This window comes from Protomyctophum parallelum, assembly GCF_964188405.1.
Source record: "Protomyctophum parallelum genome assembly, chromosome: 18".
NCBI classification, from domain to species: domain Eukaryota; kingdom Metazoa; phylum Chordata; class Actinopteri; order Myctophiformes; family Myctophidae; genus Protomyctophum; species Protomyctophum parallelum.
In genome coordinates, this window is record NC_139716.1 from 28,911,242 (window position 1) to 28,934,187 (window position 22,946).

Sequence of the window (22,946 nt, forward strand, 5' to 3'; positions counted from 1 at the left end):
TACTGCGAATACAAAAGTTAGCCATGATTAGAAGGATAAATTGCAGTATGTCATCATGGATGAGAGTTAAAATCGACTGAATAGATGAGCTCCCAAATGAACCTGCCAACTGGTTCAAACTACACATGCAGACTAGACAAAGTATGGCTGTGCCGCTCATATCTGGTAAATGTGAAGCCACAGGCTCATGCATGGTAGGCCTATAGCTAAATGTTCACCACACACTAGCTCTGGTTCATAGCCTTCTACTGCTTCAGTATAAGGCTATGGGGAAATCAGACCAGCCTCTCCTCTTTAGCGTAAATAAAAAGAACGTTTTTGCTACTCACCAAAACAAAGTCATTAGAAAGCCTACTTTCCTTAGTGGACGCACTCTGATCGCCCCACCACACGTATAAACAGTACTTTTTGGCCAAAAGGGGATTTTTATTTACGCTAAAGAGGAGAGGCTGGTCTGATTTCGATTTGAGATTCAAAACCGAAAGCCCTTATACTGAAGCAGTAGAAGGCTATGGACCAGAGCTAACCACCCACCTGCTCCTGATCAAACTGGTTTATTGGTATAACAGGCAGTTTCATGCGATGATACTATGAGGAAATAAATGATCAGATTATTCAGGGTTGGGGGGAGTAGATGATTACATAAATGCAGTAATACACAAATTACTGCAGAAGAAAAAAAGATTACACAGAAGAAACAAATGTTGAAAAAGATTATTATCCTCTCCTCCAGGCTCATCACCGGCTCTATCAACTTGTGTTTGCTCAGAGCCGCGGCCGTCTTGTGCTGAGATTAGTGATTAACATCACTAATAAATTCACATACAGTATGTTACGCTAAAAGAAAATGTTTACTTGTACGAGGCCTACTGTATATGATCCATCATCCATGGACATTGGAGGCAACAGTAGTGCATGATATCTGCATGCACGCACAGCAGAGCACGCACGCACACACACACACACACACACACACACACACACACACACACACACACACACACACACACACACACACACACACACACACACACACACACACACACACACACACACACACACACACACACACGCACACAACACACAGCAGTGACATACAGTTACAGTAACACACACACCCAACACACAACATGTCAGCAAGGCAGTTCTTTGTTTAATGATGTGGACAAATTAACTCCTATACTAACATTATAAATTAACTCTCACTAAACAGTACATGCCCTTGCTATCGGGGGAAAAAGTAAATAGTCTACAATTAACCCTAGTGTTTTACATTACCTGCCCTTAGCCGGTTGTTCCTGAGTCAAGACTGCAGACAAACCGTGACTTTGCTCGGCTGTGAAAAGCACTTAAAACCCTCCAGGGCTCTTTACTGTAGGCCCACCTCCATTGGCTGTCTTCACTGAATGTTTTGCTAACGAAGACACGTACCTCAGCTTTCTGGATTGGAATGGAAACAGGTGGTATGCTGCTTATTAGTGGTTATACGGAAGTATTTTATGAATGTGGTTTGGTGATAATAAGCATGTTAAGTTTAATGACGTGGACAAAACTCCTACTGACATCTTAAATTAACTCTCACTAAACATTACACACCCAATTGCTATAGGGGAAAACCTTTGCAACAAGTGCCGGATCCTATTCCTTCAGAGAGGTTGGCATAATATAATAGTAGGGCTATGGGCGATGTCTTCAAATTAAATGTCATGATTATTTCAAACTTGAAGGGATAGTTCACTTCTTTGTCTATCGATTACTCACTCCATTGACCAGCAGACAGTGCAGGTTCCCTTTGGAGACAACATCATTCTGGATCATCTGCCAAATGAAAAATAAATTGTAATTGGATATATTGTGAGAATCTCTAATGATAATGTTCTTGCTGCCATGTTAACAAGCGAATGCAATCCAAGCCATGTCTTAATAAAAATGTAATGTTTTATATGTTTTGAATTCCTGTTCTGTACTTTAGCTACATAGAAACGTCTATTTGTATGTCTCTAAATGTCTGTATGTCTTTAAATGTTTTGATGAATTGAACAATGTGGACCCTGTTGTAAACAAGTGTAATGCTTAATTGGGTCGTCCACTCACAGTTGACAGTCTTTGTATTGAGTTTGTGCTTAAAATGTACTGTAAATTCTACAAACTGTTAATAAATATTTCAATCAATCAATCAATGCCCATAACCTAGGTGGGGTTTGGCAAAGGGCCTTTCTGTGTGGAGTTTGCATGTTCTCCCCGACCGCCATCACAAAGAACACGCAGTAATCCTAAAAACCCTAAACCTAAAAATAGGTTACAAAAATAGTGTGATAAAAGAAAATAAATAACTTCAATAAATGTATGCACTCTTATACTTATTTTTTGTTACAATGTACTGTTCTCTTATGCATACTCTTATGCATGGTTGCATGCCCACACTTCATGTTGGACTGAGCTTACAATTATAGTGCTGTTAAGATCTGGTTTCTGGTGAAGTGGGCAAGTGAATGCTCAGTCCATGCCTCGCTAAAAGCCACAAAAAGGCTTATTGTGTGTGTTTGACTCGTGTGTGTGTGTGTGTGTGTGTGTGTGTGTGTGTGTGTGTGTGTGTGTGTGTGTGTGTGTTTGCGTGCGTGCGTGTGCGTGCGTGCGTGCGTGTGTGTGTAGAGAGATTGGGTGTGTCACAGTAAGAGTGGGAGGGGCATGGGAGTTTCTGGGTAAACTCACCTGCCTGTTGATTATTGACAGAATCGTTCTCTCTCAGTGAAGGATAGTAGCCTACTGCGCAGCCAGTGGAAACCATGCAAAGTAAGTTCTGTTTCATTGTTGTTTGTTGCTATTTTTGAGATTAAACTATATAACTTGCTTTCTTGGGAATGTAGTCAGGGCATAATCCTTGTAGCATATTCACTGAATCACAATTCACACAATAGGTAAGACAAAGCAACATGCTACATTTGAGCTGTGTAAACATGTCAAGCAACATGTGCATAGCTATACCAGCTACTGTACCTAAAGTCAAATCTTTTCTAGTTCAGTGGCAAGGCAAGGCAGTTTTATCTGTACAGCACTAATTTCAACAGCAATTTGGCACTTTAATGTGCTTTACACATTTAAGGAAACATAATTATACAATGGCATTAGGATGCAAAAAACGAAATGAGTACAAATTAATACACTGCAGTAGTGAAAGGAAAAGTAAGACAAATAACTCAATCAAAGGCAGCAGAAAACAGCATGGGGTCTTTAGTTGTCTTTTTAAAAGAAACAAGAGGGGCAGCAGACATGCTGTTTTCTGGGAGTTTGTTCCAGATGTTTGGAGCATAAAACCTAAACAGTGGTTGTCAATGTGGGGTGTGGGGGTCCCACATGGGGTCCTATGCACCATGTTAAAGACCCATGGTTTAAACACTTAAAATATGTAATGTATTAAGTAATATACATTGGTTTATTGTAGCACTTGCCCTATAGCCTCGATGACCTTGCAGGCACATGCAAAGGCTCAATTTTATGTAAACGTGTGTCGTTCTTGCTTACTGTAAATCGCTCTGGATTAAGAGCGTCTTCTAAATGCCTATAAATTGTAAAAAGGTTATTCTAATCATTGCTATAGTTTTTGTTCAGTATCGGGAGTCTCTCTCCTTCTCTATTCCCTTCAGCTCTTTAGTAAAGAGAAAAGTACATTTTCAGGTGGTTTACAGATTTCATCCATCAGGGGGGAGAACCCAACAAAGTTCCAGTTTATTTGTTTTATAACTTGTTTACCCTGCATCCTGTATGTGTTCTCTGGCCTCAGAGCAATCATTTTCATATCAAGGTCCATTTTGTATTCGGCATTTGAGCCACGGACCACCATTTGGTGAGATTTAGCCTCTCACACCCAAAGCTATTAAAGAACATGTTGTTGGCACATAAAATTCCACACTTCCATGCTGTATTGATGTGGTACCATTAGGAGAGATGACAGACAAACGTTGATCAAAATAACAATTCTTCTACATTCTCTATTTGTTTAGACTTTAGTTTGTTAATTTAGTAATGTTTAACAATAATTTAACTCTTGAGAGCGAAAATGAAACCAAAACTGGTAAGGGTCCAAGAGTTAAAGATCTATAATGGTTACCAAGTCTGCATCATTTAGCTGGGGACCACCTGGAACCCCCTCAAGGACCTCTGATCGTCCCCGGACCACTGGTTGAAAACCACTGTTATAGAGGGTATGCGCGTGACATCATCATCATACGCATTACGCAGAAGTTATGCGGGAACGCCTACTGAGTGGCAAACAACTTACTTTCTGGCCTTGACAACGCATACAGAACATCCAAAAAAGTCCTATCCGATGCTAAATGAAGTTAAACTCACTTTGCCATATTTGCCACTCACTTTATGCATGTCCATACCCTCTATTCATCAAATTGGTTTCCCGGAATAGTGCTATTTAATACTAGAAAATAATCACTTCGTTGTTTACCTCAATCTAGAAATAGTCAGTTATTTAAAATGTAGTCTACTTGACTAAAAGTACAAAAGTATTGCCATCGAAATATAGTATATGAATTAAATATACTAGTACCAAAAGTAAATACTTAATATGCAGAATAGCCCATTTCACAAGTTAATTGTGTATAGGAATCTTTTGAAAATAGCAGATCTACAAACTCACAATGTGTCGTCAGAGTAGAAGTAAAAGTATTAAATTGTACCTCATATTTGTACACATCTATGAGACAATCAGAACAGTTTCTGTCTTCATGTCATAAGCTGTGTGTGAAACACAGTAAAAAGAGTGTTAAGTCATTTTCAGAGGATTTAGTGTAAATCCATGAGCTACAGTATAAGCCATTGTGAGGAACAATGTGATTATTGTAAACATTAATTAAAAGGAATAATTAATGTAAGCCCATTTCCACAACATGAATAGCGAGTTTCTTTCTCATAATTCTGACCATTATATCTCAGAATTCAGAGTGTGGGTAGTATTCGATGTTGTGATTAAACAATGTAATGAACCCAGTACTGAGTTGGCAGGCGTGCATGTGTCCCCTATGGTTCACCAATCGTCTCTTTGCCAAACATTCTAGATCAAAAGCACAGAATAGGGATGCTATTATAGGTGACAGAAATATTTCTCCTATGGTACTATTATCAGCATGGAATTGTGGACAAAATCATACCCAACTACCCATGCAACGACAAAGTCCTGGGTCTGAGAGGCAAAATCTCATCAAATGGTATGTGACTAATGGTTCAAACCTTCATTGGATAAAGGAGGATTAAACATACACACTACTAAACACAACTGAAAACACAATATGCTCAATCACACCCATCAGGAAGTGGCTTTGAAAGAGCTTTACTTTCCACTGGAGGTGGAGAAAGTATTTAAAGAATGCAGCCGTACAGGATCTTCTACTGAAAGGCACCTGATCCGCCACTCCCTCCTGGCCTGGCTGTGACGGAGTATAGGCTACGTCTCATTTACAATGTAAACAGCACGCGTTGATTGATTTACAATTCGATATAAGAGAATATACCGACCTGCAAATCCAAAGTGCAGCCAGTAACTACATTTTAGGGATGGGCAATTAACATCACACATATCGGTATTGTCCGATATTGGCCTTGAAATGCAATATCGGTATCGAATCGATATCAAAATAATATTTTGGTTTTAGCAGATATTTAAATTTTCAGGATTCCGATTCAAAAACAGCAAATGATTATTTAGGATTCCAATAAAAAAAAATAGCAGATCTACAAGCTCAAAACGTGTCGCACTGCGACACGTTTTGAGCTTTTAGATCAGCTATTTTTGCTACTTTTGTGTGACATAGAATGACAAAGTTGGGCATTAATTTACGAAAATTAAAATTAAATGCAGAGATAAGAGGTTTCCTGCCAGACAGTATATATCCAACGTGGCCCCCTGGAATAAGTTTGGAAATACCGTATAGTGGTCCTCGCCACCATCAAAGTTGCCTATAAACCCCTGCTCCAGAATAACAACACACCTGTCTCCTGCCCACCCCCAGGTGTCCCAGGCTCGCCGAGTCCCCGAGGAGGAGGAGGCCTCTCGGAGGAGCAGTTCCAGTGCTCCATCTGCCTGGAGGTGTTCGTGGAGCCCGTGTCCACGCCGTGCGGCCACAGCTTCTGCAAGGCCTGCCTGCAGGGCTACTGGAACCACAGCAAGAAGTTTGTCTGCCCCATGTGCAAGAAGACCTACGCCAAGAGGCCCGAGCTCAGCATCAACCGCGTGCTGGCCGAGATCTCGGAGCAGTTCCAGGGCCTGATGATGGCGACCGAAGGAGGAGGTAAGACCTTGTCTCAATCAGAGATCAGATAAAAAAAATGTCTTGTATTCATCCTGACAAGTTTTCTGAAAAAGCTATGTTTCTATGTCAGTCGTTCTTCGATTCTTTCAAAAATAGCAGATCTACACGCTCATAGCGCGCCACCGAGTGGCGCGCTATGAGCTTGTAGATCTGCTATTTTTCAATAGCTAAAGCATAACATAATGCTCACACCAAAAGGGGTTCCCGCCCAAAATGGGTTATTACATAATCGTCTAATCGCAATTATTTGAGATAATCGCAATAACATTTTTGCATAATCGTCATAATCGTCAAAATAAAAAAGCAGACACGTTGTAAGTTTGTAGATCAGGTATTTACGCTATTTTGTAACAATGTTTAACATAAAATTATTAAGTATGTCAGTAATTTCTTTGTATATTTAAGTTACTTGTCATATCTGCCCTGTGCAATTTTTCATTAGGAAGCCTTGGAGGCAATTTGAAATTAAATTTGGATTAATCTCAAAGTTCCAACGTTCAATGCCAAAAAAACACAATTAATTAATTAATCGCAATTATTTGTGTGACAATTTATGGCCAACCTAAATCTGTAATCATGTCATGATCCCTAGAGGTGCATGTGTTTTGTTCTACGTACTAACGGTCCTACAGTCCTGAGTCCAACACCCTACCCCAAAACCCAACCCTAAACCTAATCTCACAGGGAGCCACGGCTTAGTTTTAACCTGCCACGCATGTCGGGAGGCACGGGTTAGTTTATTTTTTGTTGCAACTTATTGTTTTTTATTGTCATTAAACGTCAAAATACATTTTATACACATGCACAACATAGCATCATCAGGTTCTCAATTCAAAATGCACATTGTCTCCTCAAAGACATTAAAAGTAACACATTAAAGAATATATATTAATAATCATAGAAAAATAAATAATAGCCATATGTAGTCCATCTGAAGAAAGCAAGGATTATAGACATTGGAGATGGAGTCACTTGGAGGGGGGATGAGGGGGGAGGGAGGGAAGAGGGGTGACTATACTGTACTGCTTTTTCCAAATAAAATCAATATTATAAAAAAAGAGAGAAAAATAAATAATAATAAAGTGAAGAAATGTAAACATGAAGGACAACATCTGAGCGAGTAATTCAGTCAAAGGACATGAAAGGGAAAATAAAAGGAAAGAGGGGAAGGTAAGAAGTACGTTCTGTAACTCGCATCTACTATTTATCATTCTCTTTGATTGATGGATCGCCCGATCCATCAATCATCCATCCATTTCTTAATAAATAGCACATTTTGCAGCCTCACCAAATAAGTAATTTCTTCCATATCTCTAATTTCTTTTACTTTATTCAACCATTGTTCGTGGGTTGGAGGATGTTTTCCTAGCCAATTGTGATAGTGTTCTTGGCCGCTCTTAACAATATCTGGAGGAGGTACACTTTATTTCCCTACCTTATAAACCAGTCTGTACTACTCCTAGAATAGCTGTCTTGAAATCTTGTGATATCTGAGTGTCAAATGTCATTAAAAACAGTATTCCAGAATTGCTGTAACTCAGGACACGTCCAAAGATATGCGTATGGTTACCGATCTGTTCCCCACATTCCCACTTAGTTGTAGGAGTAGTGCCTGCTCTACCAGTCAATAACGGGAACCTTAAAAAGATCTGCTTACAATTTTTCATTGATGTTCTCTCCAAGAATTAGAGTTGGTTACTTTATGCACTTCAGTGCAGGCGTCTAGCCATTCTGCTCCCACTTGGCTTTTATATAAAGAGAGTCATTGCAGGGAACCATTTCTAGAAGAGTTTGATATGAGATAGAAATGACTTTGGTAAATGAACCATGCTTTTGAATGTCCATCAAAAGATATTCTGAACTCGAAGGGTTTTGAATTTTGTCCCAGTCGTCATGTCTTTGTAAATAATGTCTCAGTTGGAGGTATCTATACAAATCACACTTGTGTGAACTGAGTGGTGCAACTCCCCTCGTCCCCCCTCTCTCATTAGCAGGCAACAGTGCAGCACTCTCTCTCTCTCTCTCTCTCTGTTTCTTGCACAACAGCAGCCCTACTGGTACTCATAGTCATACTGGTGCTCATAGTCACATAGGTTAACACGGACATAGTCACATAGTCACGGACATTGCTGTTCCTTGGAGTGGTTGCACCACTCAAAAATCAGTTCTAGGCAGAATAAACTCGTTTCTGAGTTGTTCAAATGGCTTTAACTGATTGGAGGAAAGTAACTGGTGGACAAACCTCAGGCGTACGGGTTAGTTTGAACCTGGCACGCAATGTCGGGAGCCAAGGGTGAGTTTTAACACATTGTATGCTAGAGTTTTCTATTTGCTCAGGCTTGCTGGTGCTAAGCGATTAACATTGGACTTTTGAACTTTTTAGGGGCCCACAGCGAGGGGCCTCTTATAGCGAGAATCACATCGCATAAATAAAAAGTAGGCCAAACATGTCCACTTCAATTTAAAAAAAAAATTATGATTCTACCATCTTCCATTCTGGAGATATTGACCTTTTTCTAAAACCTGCTTTTGAAGGCACGCTGCTCGCTTGAAAAAACAGCAGAGATATGGAAGGTTGAAGTTGACAGACATTGACAGACAGATATAAAAATGAACACAAATAATATCATATACATACTACACACTGAATGAAAGCCCTGAATGTCTACTTTTAGGAGGAAAACAAATACACATGGTCCCATGTATAGTTTGTCAGTAATTGGCTATTGAATGCAGCTTGCGCCCACCAGAGAGGATTTCAGAAAATGCATGGACCAGAAGAACTATTATTCACAAAATAAGGCCTATAGCGAAATGTACATACTATATACCGTATGAAACAGAAGACTCTCTGCTTTCATAAGAAAAATACTTCTACTGTAATAATAATGAAAATCACACCCCTGTGAAGTGAGCAGTGCAATGTTGCGCAACATTGCACTGCTGTTGTTTTCCTCCTAAAAGTAGACATTCAGGGCTTTCATTCAGTGTGTAGTATGTATATGATAATAATTTATTTATGTTTATATCTGCCTGTCAATCTCTGTGACTTTAAACCTTTATAACTCGCTATGATAACTTCATGAGGAAATGCTCACTTCACAGGGGTGTGATTTTTATTATTATTACAGTATTAGTTTTTTTCTTATGAAAGCAGAGGGTCTTCTGTTTCATACGGTATATAATATGTACATGTCGCTATAGGCCTTATTTTGTGAATAATAGTTGGACCTGAACAACTGCATTCAATATCCTACTGACAAACTGTACATGGGATCAATATTATGTATTTGTTTTCCTCCTAAAAGTAGACAATTAGGGCTTTCATTCAGTGTGTAGTATGTATATGACAATAATTTATTTATGTTTATTTTTATATCTGCCTTCAGAACGATAGTATAACGGTGAGATGCGTTACTGGATCGGTGAGTTTAGTGGTTGAGGTTGACATGTCTGGACATGTTTGAGGAAAGAAGCACAGGAGAGAGAGATGATCAAATAACTGGCTGCTTTGTTGGACAACGCTATCTTCACTTTGTTTGGGCAAAGAAGCAGAGATCAGCGATGGAAAAGAGTTTTATCCACGGCAGATAAGTAATGACGTATTATCGAGGGACCGCCATGATCAACTAACTGCCTGGGACCGAGGCTACGTTGTCACCAGCCAATGCAGCCATCGCTATCCGTTGTGTGATTGTAGCCTTTTTATTCATTATAATTGCAGTGATAAGACCTATATCACAGCCGGGCGTCTCTCTCGATACCGTGGATATAGCCTACATCCACAATCACACAACGGATAGCGATGATGGCTGCATTGGCTGACGAAGACGTAGGCAGTAAGTTGATCATGGCGGTCCTTCGATAATACGTCATTACTTATCTGCCGTGGATATAAAGCTCTTTTCCATCGCTGATCGTGCTTCTTGCCCAAACAAACAAAGTGAAGACGCGATGGCGATCCACACAACGGATAGCGATGGCTGGTGAAGACTGAAGACGTAGCCAGGCAGTTAGTTGATCATGGCGTGTGCCGTGTGCGTGTTGAAAACGTTATGAAATGGCGATCGTTGAAGATTATTCTTGGTTTATATACTGGCAGAGGGCAAATCGACACGACTGCGTTATATCTTTTTCCGAGAATGAGATTACAAGGCGCAGTGTGGCCTGGGGCCAGGGAACTCAAACTGCAATGCGATCCGGGCAGAAGAGACTCAGACTCCCCCCACAAAGATTCCTCGGGAGAAACCATGTAGAAACAGGAGGGGAGGGGGAATCGAGTGTATTCACAGACACTAGACTACTACTAGATGGGTAACTCCATTTTAGATGCCCTGACATCTGCGTTGGTCTATGCCGTTGCCGTGCAGACCCATACGTGTAATGGAGGCATTGGAGGAGGGAGCGTCTTCGCCACAGACAGACCTCTTTTCAGGAGGGAGGGGCTTTTTACTCCCGGATCACATATTGGAGCTTCCTGGAGACGATCGCTGTTATTTTCCTCGGTGTCCTGGAGCATAGGACGTTGATGTACAGTAAGCAATAAAAAAACGTATAAAACGTATACATACGCTTCGCGCGTACGGCGTTCGATATTAATAAAGCGTATGGATACGTTTCCAGCATTTTTTGTGTTAACGCGGCCAGCGGGTTAGTTGTAACGGGTCGCACATGTCGGGAGCGGTGTTGTCGGACTAACGTGTCTAACCAACGTATGCTCCCCACGTCCCTAGGTGGTGGTGGTGGTGGTGGAGGAGGTGGAGGGATGGCCGCGGCAGCAGGGGGCCCCACGCGGGGGTCCACGCTCAATCTAAATTCCTGCAGCCCCCACACAGGCGACAGCCCGGACGCAGGGGGGGACTTCGCCCGGCCGGGCGAGGTGCCGTGCGACTCGTGCATCGGCAGGAAGATGAAGGCGCTGAAGTCGTGCCTGAACTGCCCCGGGTCCTTCTGCGAGGCCCACCTCCGACATCATAAGAAGGTATAGAGATTGGAATTATCACTTAACCCAGGTTTCCACTGGACAACACACTGGTCTGATGAACCCATTCTGACCTGAGATCAGATTCTATAAAAATGTCAGTCGTTCTTCGATTCTTCAAAAAATAGCAGACCTACAAGCTCGTAGCGCGCCACTCGGTGGCGCGCTATGAGCTTGTAGATCTGCTATTTTTCAATAGCTGAAGCATAACGTAATGCTAACACCAAAATGGGTTCCCGCGCAAAATGGGTTAATTCTTTGATAATTGATAACCTTATCGATCAGTTAACCGGTTTAGTTGATAAGCAGCGTTTAAAAAAAGAAATCTCAGAATCTTAATTTCCCTTGATGTATAACATAAAAAAATCTACATTTTGCTTATATACAATACAGAAAGAATACAAAAGGCATGTTCTATTCCTAAACCCATTCTGGGCGGGGTTCCCTATTTGTACCTTACCCCCTCAGGCCGGGAACCCATATTTGGGTTCTGTACAGTATGTACAGTATTCAAAAATGTAAAAAAAAATATTCTGCTATATCAATATTTGAAGTTTTTCAGAAACCTTAGGTCAGGATTTAGAGGCGTTTTTAGAATCGGCCTTAGGCCTGAATGGGTTAATCAAATATTTGTTTGACCATTTGAGATACAGGGCCAGGCAACGGCATCTTTGTAATAATAATATTTCAATAAAATGAAATGAAAAGTGGACCGTCTTGTCTGTCACATCACATGAGAAAGCAGAGACGTTTCTGTGGCTACAAAGGTGGAGGGAACTTGTTTTAACCGGCCCACATGTGCGTTCCTCTGCCACGTGCGCGCAGAGAGCATTACATTCACAGAAAACCTGCCCAATGATAGAACCGCAGAATTTTCCATTCATTAACTGTTACGTTTAATTGCCCGTTAATTTCTTAAACGCCGATTATTTAACGATTAACTATTAACATCCCTACAGGCAAAACAAAAGTAAAAGTCTGCACACTGTGGCTGTCACGGCTGCCTGTGACTTCTGATGGATGTGCCAGCTCTGTTTATGATATTGAGAAAAATCACATAATGATATCTTTGACCGAGCTTGATATCAACATTGTGGCACAATTTGCACAATTGATTCTTTCATAAATCATCTGTATATACTGTATACTTCTGTGACAGGGGTCACCCAGGGGTACTTGGTCCCCCCCCATCCTCTTTCCTTTCCTCTATACCAAATCTCTTTGCTGAAAATAGCCGATCTACAAGCTCATAACGAGTTGTGTTACGGTTGCCTTGTGAGCTTGTAGGTCTGCTATTTTTCTCAAGATACTCGCCTAGTATGACACGCCCAGAATGGGGACACCACGGCCCATGTGGTTGAAAACGAAAAAACAGGACTTATGCCATGTCACAAATGTCTGATACGATATCCAAAATCCCAGTCGATGTCTAATCTCTGCTGTCGGGGAGAATCCAAAATCCAGCTCAAGTGGACTTAGGAGGTTTTTGTCGAAGCGCTTTATAATATTGGATCAATATTTTTGTTAACCAACACAGAGACGTAAATAGTGTTCAATAGCACTGATTTATGAAAAATAAAAAATATGGCTAAACGGGTGGAGTTACAGTTGCTGGTTTGGCAGTTAGGAGGTTTTCGCCAAAGCACTTTTTAATACTTGCCATTGGTTCAATATGTTTTAACTAACACACAGACGTAAAGGGTGTTCAATAGCATTGATTCATGAAAACAAAAAGAAAAAACGGAGTTAGGTGGTTTCTTCCAGACAGCAACGACATGAAACGGTCGATACTTTTTTCCAAACATCTCCGATCTCCCACATTCTCTGTCCTCCTCCTGCTGCAGGTGAAGTCTCTGGCCTCCCATCGCCTGATCGCGCCCACCTTCCACCTGGAGGAGAAGATCTGCAGGAAGCATGAGCGCCTCCTAGAGGTGTACTGTCGCACGGACCACGCCTGCATCTGCATTCAGTGTGCCGAGGCCGCGCACAAGACCCACGACATCGTCGCCATCGACCGCGAGTGGAAGAAGAAGATGGTGAGAAGAATGACGCTGAGTTGTTTCGGTTGACGTTGATACAGGCCTTCAAAGATGCTATGGTTAACAGTTGTTCACAGTTAAATTTGGGCAATGTGGTGTTGGACATGCGCTGGTCATTTATGTTCTTTATTTTTAAATGTGTTGCAAAAAATACCTCATGTCTTCCTGTGTATTTCTAAATAGAAGACAAAGGTGTCTTTTTAGTTTTTTTGCCATTTATACAAAATACACTCAATGTTTACTTTTATTATTTTGCCTGCTTGAGTGAAGTTTCACAATATTAAGTTGTAATCTAAAGTGCATAAAGTCACCATAATCATCAGTTTGCTAGTACAACAATACATAATTTGTAGGAAAGGCCGATATGCAAGTATGACACAATTATAGTGTCATAGTGTCATACTATCATCACTTCCTAATTGATTTTCTTTCCCTGCAGAGCAACTTGGGAAAGAGGAGGTCAGAGCTGAAGCTTTTGATCAAGGAGAGAGCCAAGAAACTGGAGGAGATTAAACAGTCCATCAAGGTCATCAAGGTGAGTGAACAACCCATGGGGAGCTGCCTGGACAGACGTGGGCTAGAGCTGCACTGCCCTTCTTGATCTCTGATCAAGGTTGACCGAGCGCTCTCACACGGCGTTTCACATGGAAACGCTGATTCAAGTGTTCAGTCAACACCAGTGGTGGAAGAAGTACAGCATTTATTTTTTTTTTTCCTCAACCCATTTAGACCCGAGTTAAAAACATTCACTTTGAAAGAATATATAATATTCAAAGATTTGCGCCACATTTTGTACGATTTTTCAAAAATAGCAGACCTACAAGCTTGTTAGTTATTTAGTTATTTTAGGATCTTGAAATAATAACCAAATAAAATCTCAATATTCTTGGATATTTCATATAAAATCAAATGAAGGCCTCATCTGTGAACAATATGTTGTGTTCATTATTTATTATTATTTAGGAATCGGCGCTCGTGGGGAGTGCTCCTTTTCACTAATCACACATGACCACGATTGGCTCACATCGTGGATGTGCTCAGTAAGGGGAAAGAGTTCTTTTAAACAAAGCATTGGCCCGGTTTTCGATTGTCCGTTGTTATCTTTGCTAGAGGACGACGTGCGAAACCCTGCCTTGTTGCATTGATCAGCTGTTTGCACCAGTAGACTATGATGCTATAGGAAGCGCCTGACTCATAGATATATCAAAGCAAAGTCGAAAACAACCTGAGGTGGTGAATAACACCTCATGAGTCTCGGAGGAGGGCATGTGGACAGTTGTGAACCTGGCTGACATCATCCTTTTTGTTTTGTTTGTTTTTCAAATGAAATAAGGTATAACATTTGAATACACATTTTTAATCAATGTAAGAACTATATTTCTGAGGTTGGTTTCCACATACAGTACTTGCTAGGAAATGCTGTAGTACTTACTATCCATTTCTTAAGTGTATACTCGTTGGGTAATTATGGTACTTTTAAAATAAAGCTCTACCCAACGCAGTAGTCAGAACATTCAAGTCAGCTGTGTTGTATGTACACATCAAACACATTCTGACTGTGTTTATGTTGTCTGCAAGGTATGTTAGGTCACTTCGGTAAGGTGAGTATATTATGTCGTCTGCAACCAGGTATGTTATTATAAGTGAGTGTGTTAAAGGCCACATGCTTTGAGTAAACAGACTCAGAGGTAATTGTTGGTGTCAGCTTTCCACTACTTTTTTTGCTCTACTTCCTTATCCATGAAGTCACTTCACTGTGTGGTGTCCACCCTTATCCGGCTGAGAATGATATGCTTGTGAATAATAGCTATAATGGTGTTGGCAAAAATCTATTTCCGGCCTAAGATATTTGAGGGATAACAAGGAGGGGGGCTGCGTGGTACAGACCCCTGGGGGACTGAAGTTCAGTCAATTAAGTTGTTATATGTGTTTTTCTCACGGACACTTTGACACGCGAGCCGAAAGTGGCGAACTGGTGAGTGGTGACCGTCCAATTCACACTCTGCTTCTTCTGCCATCCATCGCTGTAGCTTGTTCTGACATGGCAGTCACTAGCTAATTCACACTTTGTTGTGCGGCTGTGTCCTTCGCCTCACCTCGCCTCAGTATAAATTATCCCTATATTGCTATAGGGATACATGTTCAAGGACCAATAGGGAATATTGTCTGTGCTCATCCATGTTGCTGGTACCGCGACACATACAGTAAGGCCTACAGTAGAGTGACAATTATGTTTTCTGTCCAACTACTGTACATTACATAACGTTGTATTTCATTCCCACTCTCGTGTGTGTGTGTGTGTGTGTGGCATGCACTGCACCTGACATTATATCACTATTGTGAAGTGCCATGTTTTTTATATTCTAGATAATCAGTGTGCCATATCAACATTAATTTTAAAGACGCCACATCAATTTCGTGCAGGAGGATGCTAAACGCACACCAGTCTTAGTAGTGGTGCCAGCTCACGGCAGAAACATCTAAAGAGTTAAGTCTTAAAAAGACAAAAGAGTGGCTGCACACACTGATAGCCAAAGTGCCGATTATTTATTAGGATGCAGAGTAAAAACAAACGTTTGGGCAGTACAACTTCCTTCTTCAGGGTAGGTAGCCACATCAATAGTAGGTAGGTAGCCACATCAATTCCAACATATTTTGATTCTCCACAAATTTCCTTCGTTTTAAATATTTTCTGTCACATTGTTATAATGATCATTAGACTCGGAGCAATAACCCACCTATCTGCAGACTCCCTCTCCAGTCAGTTCAGAGTTTTAATGAATGTAGCATTATGTGCAGGATGTAATTTACATACAAATGGGAGGGACATTTATTTGACAACTTTTTTTTCCAGTGCTGTGAACTTGTAGGTCTGGTTTTTTTTTTATCGTAAAAATGCGGAAAAAATCTTTGAATAGATATTCTTTCAGAGGGAACATTTCTTTTATTTCGACGTCGGGCCTAAATCAATGGGCTAAGGTTGCCTACTGGCTACTGCTGTGCTAAATTGTAAATTGCATTCATTCGCCCTAGAGGGCCATACGACCGAGATCCAGTCCTGCATGGTACCATGTCTCTTTCTTTCGTACACTTTCTACTCCTTGGGTGATTGTAGGTGCTATGTGCGTAGAATATAGGCTTATTCTGCTGCTTTGTGGCAGCAGCAGTCAGAAACAGGTGTGCAGCAGATAGTACATATCCCCATGGCGTTCACTGCAGTGTGTGTGTGCGCGTGTGTGCGTGCGTGCACTGTAAACCAAAGCCCAGGCCGTCTAACTGGTGTGACCACACTCAATTCAATGCCTTCCATTCCCTCCACTCCACTCCACGCTTTGTCCTTTTCTTAAAGCCGACAGCCATTCTGGAATTCCCTTCAAATATTTGTTCACCTGAGATCCGAAACGAATATATAGTAAAAGTCCACCGCATTTGTACACTCGCAGAGAGGCTACTGTGCATTCACAGAAAACCGCCCGATGATAGAACCGCAGAATTTTCAATTAATTGTTAACCGTTGAGTTTAATTGAAGAATTTCTTAACGCCGATTAATCAATAAACTATTAACCCATTCTGGGCGGGAACCCCTTTTGGTGTTTTACCCCCTCAGGCCGGGAACCCATTTTTGGGTTCTGTACAGTATGTACAGTATTCAAAAATGTATTTTTTTTATGCTGCTATATAAATATTTGAAGTTTTTCAGAAACTAAACGCCATCAGGGCCCATGACGTAAATCACTGTCAAGGTCATGTGCCCGAGACGGAGATTTATAATCTCCGTCAAATTAGTGAGATGAAAACTGATCGCATCGCTCTACAGCCTAGAGGCGCTTGCTGACGATGGGCACATTTTATTAATGGATTAAATAGGCCCGGGCCCTCAAGGTGTTTTCACTGTTAACATCCTTAGTCATGGTAGATGGATGATGGTCATATGACCATCGATCACAGGCTGACCAGAGATCTGGAGCCATGTTTCTACGGGGATTCAACTGTGAGCGAGACACTTCAGTGGCTAAACGTGGCACCCCACCCCACCCCTCCCCTCCCGCTTGTTTTCTCATAATTGACTCACTCCCGGTGCTTTATCCCTTACTTTGCATAACCCTCACCTCGACAAATTGTTCCAGGTGTCTCGTTTCACAGACTCAATGTTCATTTTTACTGATGCATTCCATGGCCGGCTGTAAATAGAACCGTGAGTCATTGTGGTTCTAGCTGGATGGATCTGTGGGTAAAATTACAATGAGGATGCTGTTACTGTGTGTGTGTTTGTGTGTGTGTGTGTGTGTGTGTGTGTGCGTGTGCGCGCAGCAGATTGAATGAGAGGTAGAGAGAGGGGGCTGATAATATACGGTACACAAATAGTTTCACATTACACGATACCATAACAGATATTCTATACGCGATAACTCAAACCTGCAGTTGACAGGATTCCCGGGGGCTTTATACTAGGCCTGGGCCTGTATTTGCACTACACTACATATCTTCACCAAAAAGGGCTAATCTACACGTTCACAATGTGTCACAACAACGCAGTGTTGAGCTTTTGCTTAAAATGCAGTGTAAACAAGCTCTTTATTCTGATGGTACTCATTGCCATAGAGCAGTGTTTTGAACCCATTTCATATCGAGGTCCATTATTTATTCGGCATTTGAGCCGCGGACGGATTTTTTTTTAATATATTTTTTATCCCACAATTTTGTAACCCATTTTTCACCCCTGTGTCAATCGTCTAATGTGATCCTGGGCTCTACACACCCTCCACCAACCTAGTCCCCATATATGGCGCGGACCACCATTTGATGACGTTTTAGCCTCTCAGACCCAAAACGAAATAATTTTGTTATCGTTGAATAAAATGTAGTCCACAATTCCATTGCTGTATTGATGTGGTACCATAGGAGAGAGAACAGGCAAATGTTGAAATAATGTTGAATAATCTATTGTGTAGACTTCTTATAAATTTAGTAATGCAGATGAACAATAATTAAATTCTTGAGAGTGTATAATGAAACCAAATGGACCTGTGTAAGGGTTCATTTGGTTTCATTTTACGCTCTCACAAGTTGAGATCTAATAAGGGTCTATTTGGTTACCAACTCTCCGTCATTTAGCTGGAGACCACCTGGAACTCCCTCAGGGACCACTGGTGGTCCCCGGACCACTGGTTGAAAACACTATAGAGTGTTTGTTCAGTAACGGGAGTCTCTCCCTGTCTCATTATAAAACGCCTTTTCAGGTCAGAAGGATACCGATTTTATCCCATTCCAAGATGGAGGATACGAATAAAACAAGTGAAATTGGAAGTGATGACACAAGACAAAATTGGAACTGGAACCCTATAAAACTAATAAGCTGATGAATTGGTACTCTCTCCTGATTGCCTGACATTTTGACAACCGCCTGAAAATGTATTTTATGTTTATTAAAGAGCTGGAGAGATGGTCGACTTCTGCTACTGAACAGAGTAGCGTAATGGGTGATAGATTTTGGTTAAAGACATGGGTTAAGGTTAGGTTTAGGTGTGCTGCCCGTGGGAGGTTATGTTTAGGGTGAGGGTTTGAGATAGGTTGTATTTGTATAGGACTAATGACTGGTCTAACCAATGACTAGTCTAAACCAAATACTGTCTAAACTAAGTACTGCACCCCTTTAAATTAATACACATGGAACTGTAACGTGAGAACAGCAGACAATGCTACAAAACATGCAGGATGGTTCACTTCACTTCACGCCACGCCACGATGGCCAGGGAAACATTTCCCAGCGGCTGACTGGAGCCGGGAAGCCACACAACCCGTTTGGCCGGTCATACCGGGCAGACGGTGTCACACACACACACACACACACAGTTGTCACACAAACACTTCACACGGCAATTACACAGAGCTTACACACCCTGCAGAAAACACAGCCAACTGACTATACCACACTTCACAGGCTATTCATGATCTCCATCCACTGCTGCTGCTGCGCGTTGTGTGGTCAAGACTCATCACGTCCTGACCACTGTCAGTTTTTTTTTAGACTAGTCATTGTTTAGACCTCCCACGGGGCAGCACACCTAAACCTAACCTTAACCCATGTCTAACCATTGACTATAGTCTAAACTAAGTATGCACCCCGGGAGAAAGAAAGAAAGACAGACAGACGGACTAGTCTTTAGCTGTGTAGTAAACCATATCAATTGTTGGGTAAAGATATTTGTGCTACTTTATAAAACAAGCTCTAAGACTGTATACAGTCATTTGTAATTATGTATTATTATTGCAGGACTATACATTTTTGGACGATATCGGGCAACAATGTACTCGCCTATCACTCACAGTTCTGGTTAAAATGGCAATAACACACACACACAGGAACGTGCCCGGTTCCGGCGAGCCACCCAGCATCCGAAACGCTTGAGAAATGACAGAGTTACCGTGTGGGGGTCCCTCTACTGCAGGGGTTCTCAAAGTCTTTGTCTGGGGACCCCCGGAAATGCTTTGGCAATGTCTCGTGATAATAATGATAAAGAATACTACAGAGAAACAATTGTAAACAATCAGTCAAGTCAATCAGTACGTCATAAAAAATGTATCACTGCGTCTTGTCATAAGAAAGACAAGAGAGAATGGAAAAAAAAGCCAACGGTGCAAAGCCAAACAATAAAGTGTCCAATGGTCAGTGCAAGATAGAGTGAGACTCTTATCAGCACAAGAACCCCCCCTCTAGGAATGTCTTAAGAGGTCAGAGTCATGAAACAACTGTATATTCCAGGTTAGGCTTCGATTCCCTGGGTTCCCTCAGGGTTAGTTGTGACATTTTAAGTAGGCAACTCTAGAGGCATATACTGTAAACTTCTTTCAAGGTTAAGCGTGCTATCTAACATTCAGCATTTTGGTCTAGAATGGTCGTTTTCTTTTAGTTTTTGTTACCTCGTGGTGGTTTTACTGTTAACCCATTTTGGGGTGGGATCCCCTTTTGGTGTTAGCATTGTGTTATGCTTTAGCTATTGAAAAATAGCAGATCTACAAGCTCATAGCTATGAGCTACAGCTACAGCGGAGCGCAGCTAAAAAGTGGCATAACGTCAGCAGCAGACCCACAGATAATAATAATGCAGCTGGTAATTAACTGATTTAATCAATTTGGGCTTGTTTTCCATTTCCAGGCCAGCGGCCAGAGGGAGCTGGAGGAGAGCTGGCAGGTGTACGCGGAGCTCCAGCGGCTGGTGGAGCAGAGCCAGGCGGAGCTCGTGGAGCTGATTGCCACGCGGCAGCGCGAGGCGGAGCGCGCGGCCCAGGAGGTGGCCCGCGGCCTGGAGAACGAGCTGGGCGCGCTGCGGCGGCGGAGCGGCGAGCTGGACGAGCTCGCGCACGGCCACGACAAGGTCATCTTCCTGCAGGTATGTGACCCATTTTGATCTGACCTGAGATCAGATTCATACGAGGTTTCCACTGGACACACACACACTGGTCTGATTAACCCATTCTGACCTGAGATCAGATTCTAAAAATGTCAGTCGTTCTTCGATTTTTCAAAAATAGCAGACCTACAAGCTCGTAGCGCGCCACTCGGTGGCGCGCTATGAGCTTGTAGATCTGCTATTTTTCAATGGCTAAATTATAACAAAATGTTTAAAACACCAAAAGGGGTTCCCGCCCCCAAAATGGGATAATAATGTTCATACAGAGAGAGAGAGAGAGAGAGAGAGAGAGAGAGTACATTCCGCTGTGTTTACCTGTACTACATTAGAATATTAGTGCATATAAGTAATGCACTCACTGTAAGTACAATTGTGAGGTGTTTGTACTTTACTGGAGTATTCCCAATTTCCAATACTTAATTACTTCTACATCTCGGATCCAAATTATGTACGTTTACTCCATTGCAATTGTTTGAAAACTTGAGTTACTAGGTTACTTTTGTAGATTTTGATTATTATTACAAAACATACATCAATCACTTCAGCCCTACATACATTTCGACCATTTGAAAATAGCCGATCTACAACTTATAGATCGCCTATTTTAAAACGGTTATTATACATTTTTAAGACTTAAAAATGGGACATTCTGCACAACAAGTACTTCCGTCAGAGTCTCTAGTCAGTCTAGTGCATATACTGTATGTCAAACTCAAGGCCCGGGGGGCCAAATCAGGCCCGTGAATGAATTATCTTTGGCCCGCGGGATGATATTTAATTGGTATTAGAGCTGGCCCTCTGGTATATTGCACGGACCACCATAATACTACAAGTCCTGCTTTGTGAAGATCATAGAACAGGAAACTGAGCTTAAAGGTATATTTAGTGATTTCACTCAAAAAACCTTAGGTTTCGTTTTTGGCTAGGTGGCAAAGCCTTTCATCCAATCAGGATAGAGAGCCAAAAACAAAACCAAAAACAAAACCTGACAAAACCTGACCGCGGTGCCCCGTGTGTTGAAACACAGTCCGTCCCTCGACTTCTACCAATTTCTTTATTTTGGCCCACCGTGTATTTGAGTTTGACATCCCTCTACAGGCCCTCCCTGAGCCTATATCGACTGGTCGTACTGTACGTTACTGTACGACATTACATTGTTCCTCCTTCCGTCAGACTCTGCCGGCTCTGCAGGCCCTCCCTGAGCCTATATCGACTGGTCGTACTGTATGTTACTGTACGTTAACATTGTTCCTCCTTCCGTCAGACTCTGCCGGCTCTGCAGGCCCTCCCCGAGCCCATCGACTGGTCGGGCATCAGTGTCAACACGGACCTCTACCTGGGAACGCTCCGCTCCGCCGTCGGCGGCCTCATCGACAAGTTCCAGGGCGAGCTCAAGAGAATATATGGAAAAGGTGGGTGTACAGTACAACAGGCATCTCAAATGGGCGAGAGATAGTGTAGACAACAAGTCCCTCGCCCCCTCCGAAAGCTATAACACATTTGGTCATGCTTGTGGCGTGGGTGGGGAAAGCCGCTACAGGGGGCCATCCGTTTGTCTCTGCAGGACCTCTGCAGAGACGATATGATCGCAAAATTCCATTCCAGCTCAACTCAACTTCAAGGGGGTTCACCTGGGGAGACTCTGAGAGAAGAGCAGGACTTGGGGAAGCAAGTTGAGAAGGGATTAATGTTATCTATTTCAGTCAGTGGTTCACATTATTCCATCAAAGTCCAAATTGAAAGTCCTGTCACAGCCGCTGCAACAGTTACAAGACACATTCAATACCTCTGTGTGTGTGTGTGTGACATCCAGAGGCGTATCTACAATAAGGCGAGGACAGGCGTCCTCGCCTCATTGTATAAATGGAAACTATTTCTGGCCTGGCCAAAATACATACAATGAGAAAAAAGAGAAGACAAAAACAAGACCTGAGAACTATTAGTGGACAGCTGATTAGCCGTAGAGCGGTAGAGCGCGACCCTCAATCACCCATTGGAATGTAAATGCATGCCTTTCAGCCTTCGTATACTACTCGTCTGGCAGGTATATCTCTTTGTATCCTACTGTCTGGCAGGTATATCTCTTTGAAAACCTTTAGTGCTACGATTGTGCGCAGGGGGGAGACGACAATTAACACGTCTTGCCTGCCCAAAACGTAATTTCCTGGAAACGCCACTGGTGACATCCCTGCAT

General features: G+C 42.0%; 2 protein-coding genes across 2 annotated transcripts in view; both read left to right on the plus strand.

Moving 5' to 3' along the window:
* Positions 1-2,742: 2,742 nt before the first annotated feature.
* LOC310876059 (E3 ubiquitin/ISG15 ligase TRIM25-like) lies at positions 2,743-6,331 on the plus strand (the record flags this gene model as incomplete). Its single annotated transcript, XM_083789506.1, has 2 exons — positions 2,743-2,793; positions 6,021-6,331. Exons 1-2 carry the CDS (start codon positions 2,787-2,789, stop codon positions 6,329-6,331), a joined length of 318 nt encoding a protein of 105 aa, XP_083645632.1. The 5' UTR covers positions 2,743-2,786.
* A 4,739-nt stretch (positions 6,332-11,070) lies between these two features.
* The window catches only part of LOC310876060 (uncharacterized protein), a 28,063-nt gene continuing 16,187 nt past the window's right edge, over positions 11,071-22,946 (plus strand). The window contains exons 1-5 of the mRNA XM_083789507.1: positions 11,071-11,301; positions 13,146-13,337; positions 13,780-13,875; positions 20,498-20,731; positions 22,017-22,164. Of these exons, the coding sequence (XP_083645633.1) occupies positions 11,086-11,301; positions 13,146-13,337; positions 13,780-13,875; positions 20,498-20,731; positions 22,017-22,164 (886 nt within the window). The 5' untranslated portion in view covers positions 11,071-11,085. The remainder of the gene's footprint in view (positions 11,302-13,145; positions 13,338-13,779; positions 13,876-20,497; positions 20,732-22,016; positions 22,165-22,946) is intronic.